Raw genomic sequence first — 12,915 nt, forward strand, 5'->3', positions numbered from 1 at the left:
AAAATATTTTTAATGTATCAGTAAGATTCATCCCATGAATTGAACCGAGGAGTCTCAGCCCCGTAAGTGAGATCGGAACTCGAAAAATTAAATTGGGGAGTCTCTGTCCCGTAAGGAAGACAAGTTGGGCTCAGCCTTGTAATCGAGTTAGGGTTTACTTTGCCCGTAAGGAAAGGTTGTAACAGCTTCTACTCCGCCCGTTTAAGTGAGCAGAGATAGTGTAATCTTTGACGGGTATACTCAATGTGGAGACGTAAACTGGTTTGACCAAACCTCGATAACAAATATCGTATGTCTCTCTCTTCCTATCTCATCTAATTATTGCACTTTAATTTTCATATGTGTATGCTTACTTATTTACTACTATAACTATTTGCATACACACATTTAATTTAAATGATATATGTTACACACATGTATGTCTACAATGATAGTTTAATCATTTTACATACACGTTTTTAATATTGAATAAGATATGAACTGTGGTGAATTGAAATATTTTAATTAGTCAAAAAGTTTTTAAATATTTAATTCACCCCCCTCTTGAGATCACACAAATTTCGACATTTTTAAAAAAATTAATTTTAAAATATGTATATTTTTTAAATAATCAGTAATAATCAATTACTTTTAACTATTTATAAGTTAGTATCATTCTCATGAATTTTAAAAACTTAAGGGCATGATAGTCATTTTTCTCTTTTCTCCACCATTGTGCGCGAGACTGTGCCAACCTTCTCACCAACCTCTACGGCCTCCTCCAACAGGCGCCTCCATCTCCTCCTTGTTCAGCCACCTATTAGTGCACCAAATCTAGTTACCCTACTGGATTCACTAATTTGTCTAATTAATAATATTTAAAATGTTAATTAAAATATTAATCAATTTTTAATAAGAAAAATACTTAAATGTTAGTTCATTCAATAATATTATTAACATAATTTTAATAATCATATATTAATTTTTGTTATGTAGATATATTAATTATATTTGAATTTTTGAAATGCAATAATAATATTATTATAATAAATTCATATCACTCATAACAAAAGCAAATATCCAAGATCAAACATCACTATCTTAGGAATTTCACAAAATAAACAATACTTCCAACTTTCAATCCTTTTCCTTTTCTAACTCAATGCTAGTTATTAGTGTTTACCCATTCAATATTAATCGTTAGTGCTCCCAAACCAACCCCTTTCTGTCCCATGCACAATGACCCCAACCCTTTTCATAAAACCCAAGTTGGTAGAGTAAAAAATTTAAAAAAAAAAAAAAGAAAAAAAAAAGCAACTGGGCAGTGGCATTGAGAATTGTGCCTTCAGTTAAAGGGACGTTTGGATGAAACCGTGGTAGGGGTTAAGGGTTACCGTGGGGTTGCAGCCATATGCCCTAAAAAGATAAGACAGCAGATGGGAAAAAGAGGTTCCCTCCCCATCCCTACAGAGTCCCCAGAGTTAATTTAATTCCTTATGTCCAAACCCTGGAAAAATAGAGCACATCAAAGATAAGCTGTCGATACAAAACCTGCATACACCAACCCCACAAAGAAAAAGAAAACAAAAAAATCCACCTTAATCTCGCCTTGATGTGCCTATTAACAAACAAAAGGGCATCTGAAAAGATTGTAGTTGTAGAGTAGAACCATACAAAGCGCATCTCAGAGACGGAGATACCTATTGTGGAAATGGCTTTGGACCCAATGAGTCCAATGGAGGCGTTTGCAGGATTGGCAGCTGAGTGGGGATTTCATGCCAATAGTAGTAGCTTGAAACTGAGTATGATACCACCATAGAGCAGGTTATCGTTAGTCCGGCTCTCGGGGAGACTGCATTATTTTTCCAGATACATAATTTCTGCACAACCAAGAAACTATTCATTCATTCTACTTCTGCACCTCTGCCACCAACCAGCCATACACTCTAGGGATTACAGAAAATTTTGTAAATAAAATGAAGCACCCTTTTTGGGGTGAAGAGGAGAGAAACTCAGCCGTCCACCTCGCCCCGTAAGAAGAAAGCACTATTAGATATGCACTTATAGTAGTATAGGAATTATAAATAAAAAATAACAGAAGACTCAGCACGAAAAAATGCTCCAGGTAGAAAGTTTCTACAATCATGCACATAAAAACGAATAGCTCTGCTTGTCCTAAACACCATCTTTGAAAAGGCATCATAATTTATCGAGCAATGTCCATGCAACATTGTACTGTATTGCAATATTGTGTTTGCCAAACCGTGGGCATCAGATGAAAGCATGCCTGATCGACGTTACCTGACAATCCTCCATCTTTATGTGTTTCCCTATAGAACAATTACTCCATTGCCTGATTACCGTCTCATGCCACACACACAAAAAGTGGACAATCACTCTACGCTGAAACTTTTTTTTCATGTTCGCACCAGTAACTGTACTGTAGTAGGACAATAAACAAGCACAGGGAAGGAAAACGTAGATTGCCATGTCTTACAATTTACCAAAGCGAAGACCCACAGAAGAAGAAAGAGAAAAATAAAAAAGGAAAGGGGAAAAAAAAGGGTGAAATAACTTGTACCGAGGATCTATAATAACTGTCACCTTAAGTTTCCTTCCCCAATTCTTTTTGATTTTGTTTTCACCCCACTCTGGCACAAAACAAGCTACTCAGAAGTATCAGTTCGCCATTGACGTTACAGGGTACATTAAAGAATGGAAGGCCTGCTCCTCATATCTTGTTTGGAATTGGAGGCCATCTTGTATTCACACACAGAGTAGTAGAACAACATGAGAAGTAGCAACATCAGGATGTAATGCTAGTTTCCATGGGTGTAGAGCAAGGAGCAAGAGTAGTACAACAACATGAGAAGTAGCACATCAGGATGTAATGCTAGTTTCTGTGGGTGTAGAGCAAGGAGCAAGAGTAGTACAACAGAGAATAACATGAGAAGTAGCAACATCAGGATGTAATGCCAGTTTCCGTGGGTGTAGAGCAAGGAGCAAGAGTGTTAGAGGGCAGACTAATTCCACCTCCTCTCACAGATATACTAGGGGATTTGACTGAGCCAGCCCTGCTCACAAGATTTGAGTCAAGAAACAAAACAACCACCGTGAGTAATCGTGGAAAATGTAGGCGTACCCCACGCCAATCTTCTCAAATCTTGAGTATTCACTTCTATTTCTTGTGCTTCTTGCAATGCAGTTTTAACCAGTCTCCTAGCAATTCCCTGCATAAAGAAGCAAATAAAAATAAAGTTTCCCCCCTTTACTTCTCATTAATCCTCTTCACTAAATCTCTTTCATTTGCTTCGTTTATTCCTTTACTATTCAGGAGCTTTTGCCAAATGCACATATATACACCGAACAGAAACCCCATTTATGTGCACATACATGCGGGTCCAACCTACATTTACTTGGCCTAAAGCCTGCAAGTTTGATGACAACTCGCAAATTTCAGGCTATTCAGGACCTGTTTGGGCATTCCATGGCAAGGACACCACTCATGAAATTCAAAGCCTATACTCTAGGGTGGCAACACTGCATCAACTCATTATGATTTTCAGATGCAGCTCCATTGGCTACATTTTTATGACTAAATGTCATCTAAAAAATGGAATTACAACCTTATCCAACATACATTGCATCCAAATTCTCTAAATTCCCTTTTTTTTTTTTTTTGATAAACAGGTATCTTCCTCATGAATACTGCATCAAAAATCACGATGCAAATGGGATTCTAAAGTGCCATTATAAGACATCAATATACCAAATTTTGTGCTGAAAAAAACAGAACTTACATTGTGTGGATGATTCTGAACTATATCAACAGCATCCTGATTGCTAAGGTGTTCCCATAGGCCATCAGATGCAAATATAATAAATTGATCATGCGGTTGCAGTTGATGCTCTGAAATTGATGGTTCTGCGCTCAATATTGGTTTTTTGAAAGGTTCCCGAAGGCGGAATTTAGCATATAAAGGTTCCCTGTTGAACTCAGCCTTCTTCAAATATACATCCCCAATACATCTGGAGATCTACAGCATCAAAGATTCCAGTCATTAGACAACAAAATCCAAAATATGAGATTCTCATGTCCAGCCAAAACAAACAAGTATGGACATGACTTGCAAGAATATTCATTGCACAACAATCAGGTGCATGTGTCTATGCATCTGCCAAATCAAATATGAACTGTATATTTTCATAAGAAAATACAAGAAAAATAGTGTAATCTATAACTAGTGGTAAAATCACAGCGATACAAGGTTTGAGCTAAAGCTAGTTGACAAGATTTTTAAATTAGTTAGTACAAAGAGTCAATAACTGCAGCAGCAAGAGAAATGGCAAGAACAGAAGCAGTTTCTTGAAGTATATAAACTTTTTTGACAGATCAGTCAAAACTTCTAAATGTTAAACATTGAACTTTCAGTTAAAGGATTTAAAACAAATGTAAAAAAGCAAAGCAGGGCAATCAATATAAAAGCAGTAGATGTCATTTGGGTTGACTGAAATAATTCATAATCTAGATCTGCGACGATAGAAACAACCACCAAGCCTCAAGTCCCACATAGATGATTTCCCCCAATATAATATTCCAATTAAAAAAGCAAGGAATATTTGGGTTTTCACCACAGTAAGTCCTCCAAAATAAGAAACAGTTATGGACTATCCAGTAACCTAATTTCTGAGTTGAAGTCCTAGAAAGAGAAACAGAATAAATTGATAAGAACAATGACGGAAGAAAGGAAGGGGGCAGAGCAAGACAGAGTCAGAGAGAGTACCTTGAACAGAAGCAAAACTGAATGTTCATAATTCCCCATAAACCAATAGTAAACACTTCTCTCCATATAAAACTTCTAGCAATTCATCAATAGCTAGAATTGCCTAGAAACATGCTAGATGCTCAAATGAAAAATCTTTTCAAACAGCCTACAGAACTATTTCAAAACAATGTTTCGATATTTTCAACTGCATAAAAAATCGTTCAAACCAAAAACCTAAATGTAAAATCCTACCATGCAAGAATTTAAGGTACATACAAAACCACAGGGACAAATTGTCAGCTAGCACTGAAGAAACAAAAGAAGATGGAACCCTCATGCATAAAGTAGTAGATCTGATCCATTAATTTACAGAAAAAAAAAGCAATATATGTTTCCACTGCACTTTTAGAAACATCTTGTCTCATCATTTTGCTAAAGATTTCAAACATTCCAAGTTCAATCGAGCCAAACTCAGGCTAATCATCAGAAAGTCCACTTCCACTTTTTTTCTGATAAGGAACTAGTTTGTATCGTTTGATAAGGGTTATTTAAGGCTGTTCAAGATACAACCATCCAGAAATAATAGTACTGCATTTGTGTCACGCCACCAAGCCAGGGGGGAAAAAAAGCTAAGTTGCTTTTACTTATCCCAAAATAGAAAGAACAAAAAATAAATCTGAAACTTTCAAAATCCTAACCATTTCTTGCCTACTAACTACGGCAATAGGTGAAAGAGAGAGAAGGAGAGCGAGAGAGAGAGAGAGAGAGTTTAAAAGACATAACAAGAACTCCATCTGGCTCCACTTCAATCACCATTTGGTTGACAAAAACAATTAAAGAACCTCAGCATGCACGTTTTTGTACAACAAGGGGCAAAATTGCCCTGAAAACATAAGTTAACCTAATATTTGATCAAACAATTTATTTAAATTTTAAAAAAAATTAACAAGAAAAATAAGGAAGTTTCAACTTCACTAGTCTTATGAAATTCTCACAAGTCAAAAAATAAAAAAAGTCGTGCAAAAACATTGCAAAGTCCAGAAAATGGAAATAGCACAGAGAATATAAGCTGCAAAACTAACATTAAATGCCAAATATCATTAAATGCCAAATATCATTCTCCATAATTACAAGAATTTACCTGTATAAGGCCTTTTACACGCCATACATTATGCTTTAGAACCACAATCTGCGAGTCATCTGGGTGAGCGGAAAATAGCTCCTGTCTCACAGATTCTATGCTCACATTGTGCTCTGCTGATAGCTGGATGGGCAGAACCTCCCCAGTTGCCCTCACAACTCTTCCCAGTACAGCACGGGAATCACCAAGGTTAGCAATGTAAAGGGTTCCACCACAGATCACCCCAACCAGGCAGCAAGATCCAACAGCTGCAATTTGTGGCTTCATTGGCCACTGCTTTGTAACAAGAGAGAGAAAACCTTCTTCTGTTGCTTGAAATGCCTTCTTTATAACATCCAGTGACATAGAGTGTTGTTCCGACGTAAACCCTAGAAAAAAAAGATTGGGAACTTTAAGAATTGGGAACTTTAAGAAGTACAAATTGATCGCCAATCGCCAAAAGCCCACAAAAGGATAAAAGAAAAAGAAAAATAGAAGGAAAAGTACAATGCAATCCGTATTTTAATAATTTAATAAACAAATAAAATTAGATATTTAGTCAATACTTGAAGCGTTGAACTGAAAAAACAGATGTTACATTCAGTTGGAAACAAGCGACAGTAAAACCAAACAAAAGTGAAATTTTGAATCATAATGTTTTATGGTTTGCAGGACTTCTCTTTTCCAGGGAGGCACCTAAGATCATATTTGAGGTTTTATTCTCTTCTTGCTCCCTCATTTTTTCATCAGGCATTGTGAGAGGAGAGTAATCAAAACTCGGAGCCAGATGTAAATAAAGATGATCATGCTAAAATAAGCAGATGAAAAATATACATATATTCTACCACTAGTTTACGTTTCTTACACAATAAACAGGCTGTGAGCTACTTATGGAGTAAAAATACATTAGTGACCAAATTCCATTAAAATTAAAGTTACTTACTCTTGAGATGATGAAAGAGGTGATCATTGATATACCGCGATGTCTCAGGCCCGCCGTGACCATCATAGATCCCGACAAAGGTGCCAACTGGGCCGGACTCGCTCGAGCTCAAATTGCCCGATTCAACCTGGCTCTGATCCTCCAGCAAATTGTTGGCCTGCACTACAGCCATTGAGAATTCACCATTCAAGTGTTGTCCACTGTCTTTGTACCACAGCAGCCCCTCTTGGCGACCCCCCGTGTCTGAACCTGCATGAGCATATCGATCCGACCTCGGCCGCCAACAGGCCCTCAGAAATGTCATCAACCCCGATAACATACCTCATTTCAGCCAGACCACTCTCCAAGTCCTCCACATCTAGTAACCTGAAAACACCACCTCGACCCAAATTGAGATAACCTCAGTTGTTTTTTTGTGTAATCTCCTCAGTCCTCGCTACCTCAATACGTAATCAACGCGCACTACAGCATCAAAAACAGCAAACGAAGACGCAAAATTTATACTTCTAATAATTTCTAACAATCACAACATAACAGATCGAAGACATGACATCAACGAAGCCAACTTTTCGTGTATTTTCAGTTGAGAAATGCACCAAAACAAGGGAATTAGGGCACATGACCTGAAACCCATTTCTGTTTCTCCTTAAAACAGAAAACCCACGACGACAACAGCCGCTAAAAATGAAAAAAACAACGCGAATACAAAACGGCGGTTTTTGAAAACAATGGTAGTCAAACCCAAACCCAAACCCGCTTTTTCTCCCTCAACTTTTTTCGGTCACCGGTCAGTCATTTGAAATCCGGAAGGTTTAACTAATAGCTCAGGAAAAATAAACCCCAGTTGCAGAAATCCCGAATAACTCTTGAATCAGAACAATTCAACTACGAATTTAAAAAAGAATAATTTTCAACTACCAATTTTCAAACAATGAAAAATAAAAAATCAAAAAAGTTAACGGCCCCAACTAAACAATATAAACTTACAGGACGACTTGACTCTTTTAGGGCCTTCTAGACAGATTTGAATTGAAGAAGAAGAAGATCCAACGACAGAATGAAACCAGTTCAAAGACGTTAGATCCACGGATCTACGACATCAACAAAGGAACACGGCGTTAGGGTTTTGAACTTTCGATTGCATCCCAGAATTAAAAGAGAATTGAAATGGGCGTTCTTGAAATGACTTATAGGAGCAGATTACGCCAACTGAAGCTCTTCCTCCCTACCTCTACCTCTCCCTCTCTCTCACCGCGCCAAGCGCCATAAAAGACCAGCCTTGGAGAGCTTGAAGCCAGCAAAGCACAGGTCCAGCCATGGGCTCCACAGCAGTGGAGAGAGAGACGGAGCAGTGTTAGAGGGAGAAGGAGAGAGAGAGAGTCAATGAAGTTAACGGGACAAGGATATTGTCTACGGTGATTTCATAGAATTTAGATGAACCGGACTGCACGTGAGAACACGTGGACGGGCGAGGGATGGGGTACCCGACGGATAGCGAAGTAACCGTTTTGTTTTTATCCGGATAATTATTGGTGGCCCAGTTTCCTAGTCCACGCGTCCGCTTCTGGAGGCAGCAGCACAGAACTTCCGCGCCTCCAAAGGTCAAAGCCAAACAAAATTTTATTTACCCAAATGGGTTCGTGGAAAGGCCAAATGGCCAAAAAGGGTCTCAGGGCGTGTACCACGAGAAGGGTATTTTGTCATTTCACACTTGACCTCCGAGCAGCTTTCATATGAGTTGGAGCCTCGGATTGGCCAGCTCTCTTCAAGTGCATTTACTCAGGGGACCTTGTGTGGGATCATTCATTTTTTCAAACGGAAAGATAGAATCAGACCTATTCCTAAAATGTCTTTCTAGATATTTCTGAATGTCCCGCACGAAACGTGAGAAGCAAATAATTATTCATTTATTTTTAAAAGAAATCAAATTTTTTTTTGAAAAACTTATAAAATTCAGTCATTTTTTTTCTTTATCATCATAACTTCATCTGAATTCAAATCTTACTGACAGGTCCACTAAAGATCAGAAATTGTTGAAAATAATAAGATGTTTCTTTTGCCCCTTCCAATCGATCTGAACCATGAGAGGGACATTTTTGTCATTTTAAAATGTAAATAAAATCTCTGGCAAATGATAAATGGGTTGTTTAGGAAAAGCGCCCAGGCTTGAGGCATGTGTCACAAGAAGGATATTTTTGTCATTTCAAAATGTTTACATGCATGAGATTGACCTTCAAGGAGCTTTCATTTAAGTTATTTTAATTGAAATAAATCTATAAACCAACTAATTAATCAAATTTTGTCACTAATTTTATAAATTTTGGAATCTTGCAAAGAAATTGAGTCAAAATTTTATTAAATTATATAATTTTTTAAAAATTTTCATAAATTTAAATTTTATGTTTTTAAACATAATTTTAAATCATTTTTAAAAATTTGAGAAAGCACAATTTTACATATTGTAAAAAACACCAATGAACCTAAGCATTTAGCATAAAAGAATGATATTTTATGTAACTTAAAATATAAATAGGTATTTTAGACTTTCTCGGTGTGCTCGAATGGGTTATGGGCTGGTGCCTTTAAAAAGGATAGTTTTGTCATTTTGAACTATTAAAAGAACACTTAAGAAGGATATTTTTGTCATTTGAAAGTATAAAGGAAGACTTTAATTGACCCAATATTGAGAAGCTACCTCACCATTGGTATGTTCATTGCAAGCCCATATGGATAAGATAATATTTGTATGAGTTTCAAATGGGCAGTTTGGTACTACTTTTTTGGCCCACAAATCATGTGTTGCTTTTTGGGCCTTCGGAGTTTTTGGTCATTTCCTTCCTAAAATTTTTTATTTATTTATGTATTATTATTATTAGTAGTTGTGCAAGCTTTTTTATTCCAAAGATCATGCCTTGTGATTTGCTCAGTTTGGAAATGTTCCCAACCCCCCCCCCCCCCCCCACTCTATTTAAGTTGGGGTCTACCCATTTCATTGCACCCCACTTGCCTATTCTTCTTATTATTTCAAGAGCAAAATTAGGGTTTGTATGTGAGTGTGTGTATATATAATAGGTTAAAAAAATAAAATATTTTTTATTTTTTATTATTAGGAGAAAATTTGAATTTAGTATATTTTTTTATGGTCAAAAGAAATTGGTAGAAAACTATGTCTAATTTAGTTGAACACTTTAAAATAATTGTTTCCTTTTGAAATATTTTTTACACTTCATGAGATTGTGCTTAATTTTTAAAGTATAAATATTTATTGATAAGGTTCAAATTAAGTTGTCACTTTTTAAATACAAATAAAAATCTTAAATAGGTATTTGATGCTCAAACGATTCAAAGCTCAGCCCCGATGACGACTTGGTTAGTACTTAAATTTTTTTAATTATATTTACTGTTGCTTTGACATGAGTTCTTACTTTATCTTAAATTGTTAATTATTTAATATTGAGAATCTAGATGGACAAAATCAACTTTAGAATTGTCGAGCTTAAAGTCATGTATCCGTGTGTCACATCTTACATCGAATGTATACTATCCTAGATTTATAAGGATGGTTTTGATTCCAACAATGAGACAGTTTTTAAATGAGAAACTCATGAGGTAGGAGTGAGCATAATTCAGGTTTAACCAAATTAACCGACTAAATTCGGTTGGTTCGGTTTGGTTCAGTTATAGATTTGGATAATTTTGGTATTTGATTTTTGGTTCGGGTATGGGGAAATTTAATTTGGTTAACCGAATTACTAATTAATTAAAAATTAAATATAAATTAGCAATATTAAATGCAATTGATAAATTATAAATTATATAATTGTTTGATTTTCTTAATTTATTTATTAAATCAATGTCATTCTCTTAATTTAGCTCTTACAATTAAAAGAAATGGTAAACATTAATTTTAAAATTTGCAATCATATTTTATTTTTATAATTACTTTTAAATTATTTCAGTCAAAATTGGTTAACCGAATTATCCGAAAAGTTGGTTCGGTCAAGCGCAGTTTGGTTACAACACATAATTTGGGTGGTTCGGTTAGAGATTATTGTTAACCAAAATTTTTGATTAATTCGATTAATTAGGCCAATTTGACCGAATCGACTGTTTGCACACTCCTATCGTGAGGTCAATGAGTAAAAGCGAATAAAACTTCATAGAGTTTTGTTCAAGACTGTTACACTATCCGTCAAAATAAAGAAAACTCTTTATTAGAACGAACAATATGAATGGTTGAAACAGGATCTTTAGGAAATCTCATAATGAAGCAAAAACATTCTCTTTCCACAATATGGCATCTTAAGGTGGTCCCTTTTAATCTTTTTTTTTTTTTTAGGTATATAATAATGCACTCCCCTTTATTTTATTTTCCTTTTTCTATCCATCAAGGGAGAGGGGGAAATTTCAACTTGTCCTATTCAAATATTACCAGAAAATTCCACACCAGTCTTTTAGGAGATCTAAAAATTAGAGCTTACTATTTTTAGGTTAACACTATCGAATTTAGCTTTACAAGAAAATAAAAGTGCCTATGTGATAAAAGATAAATTTCATTTCGTTATGTAACCACGTTTGAAAAAATTCCCTAAAAAAAAGTGCAATAGGTGTGGAAAGTTGTGCCCTAATTGGGCCTATATGTAACTTGCACCTAAGGCATCTAATTTTGTTTCCTTCACAATATGAAATCTGAACATTGCATTTGGAGATATTCTCACATTGAACACATGTGGATGGCAATTTTCTCCGCCTGAGTTGGCTTCCCCTGTTTAGCACGCTCTGTTTCAGCAGCAAACCAAACCTAGAAAGTTCACACAGTTGCAATTATAAAATGGGCAAGATAAAATTAAATAATTGAATGATTGCATCATATATAATTTATACAATATTATAAAAATTGTGGGGTATATATTTATTTTTTAATAAATAATAAATAATAATTACATATATATTTAAATATATATATATGTATAGAGAGAGAGAGAGAGAGAGAGAGAGAGAGAGAGATGTTCAAACTCTGTTATTTGAGAAATAGTAATATTTTACTTAAAATGCAAGCTACTTTTATAATATTTACAACCCAATTTCCGGGAACTTGCTATTCCAATCACCAAACAAGGCCCTACACGGCTACACCACCCTCTGTTTGTTTGGAGGCAGGTCAAACCGCCCAACCCTAGGCTAGTCATTGGCCCCTGGTTTCATAAAACCAGCTAAACATTTTTGGTAAAAAAAAAAATCTTTTTGAGGATCAAGATATTAAAAAAGATTCCGTTGAAATTGAAGTAATTCGAATTTGATTATCTAGTTGAGCGCATAATTATTTCGTTGAAAGCATATGTAATCGAATTAGATTTTAGTTAGAAGACTAATATGATTAATGTGACATATAACGCTTTTTAATTCTTACATCAGATATGATTACAGTCTAGTTGAAACTTATATTTTCGTTCATCCACAACTGAAAAAGGGAGAAAAAAACTATTTTTTACTCTGTTTTTTTTTTTCACTCTTTAATTTTTACTGATTAATGTATATGTATGGTTTAAAAGGTTAAAAAATTAATGTTAATATTATTCAATCTCAACAATAGTATAAAGTACAAACATATTTTTTATTAAAGCTTTAATTGACCATACAAAGTTGTACCTAATTGAATGAGGAATGGTACATCAAAATGAAATCATCAATGATCATCTCTTGCCCTCATATTTAAAAATATATATTAAAGTAAATGTTTATTGTTGCTTAATTTGTAATATATAATATTAAGTGAAAAAATTATGTCGTAGATCTATCTCGGCATATTGTTAATGTATTTGTTTTTCAGATTCAATGTTAATAAAGGTAGAATCTAATGATACATGTTTAGCATATGAAAAATAGGATCGATACATATGAGGGCAGGTCTCCTATATAATTTTTTCATATAGAATGTGTGGGTCAACTAAGATCCTTTAAAAATGTAGGAGTATTTGAATGGTGCAAATCAATTAGATCCTTGAAGACTTAACTAATGGTAATCAAATTAACTTTGGAGAACATGTGCATGTGAGTATTGAAACACGTTAGACGTTCAAATTTCGTATCCACTTACCTAGATGAGA

At 35.0% G+C, this 12,915-nt stretch overlaps 1 protein-coding gene across 1 annotated transcript; it reads right to left on the bottom strand.

Annotated features, from left to right (window-relative positions):
- Nucleotides 1-2,433: 2,433 nt before the first annotated feature.
- LOC131156622 (probable protein phosphatase 2C 60) lies at nucleotides 2,434-8,197 on the bottom strand. Its single transcript, XM_058110450.1, is given in 6 exon segments — nucleotides 2,434-3,128; nucleotides 3,130-3,209; nucleotides 3,780-4,016; nucleotides 5,887-6,254; nucleotides 6,809-7,270; nucleotides 7,796-8,197. Coding segments are annotated over 5 exon segments (1,191 nt in total). The 5' UTR covers nucleotides 7,128-7,270; nucleotides 7,796-8,197; the 3' UTR covers nucleotides 2,434-2,941.
- Nucleotides 8,198-12,915: the final 4,718 nt, after the last annotated feature.

This window comes from Malania oleifera, chromosome 5, assembly GCF_029873635.1.
Source record: "Malania oleifera isolate guangnan ecotype guangnan chromosome 5, ASM2987363v1, whole genome shotgun sequence".
NCBI classification, from domain to species: Eukaryota; Viridiplantae; Streptophyta; class Magnoliopsida; order Santalales; family Ximeniaceae; genus Malania; species Malania oleifera.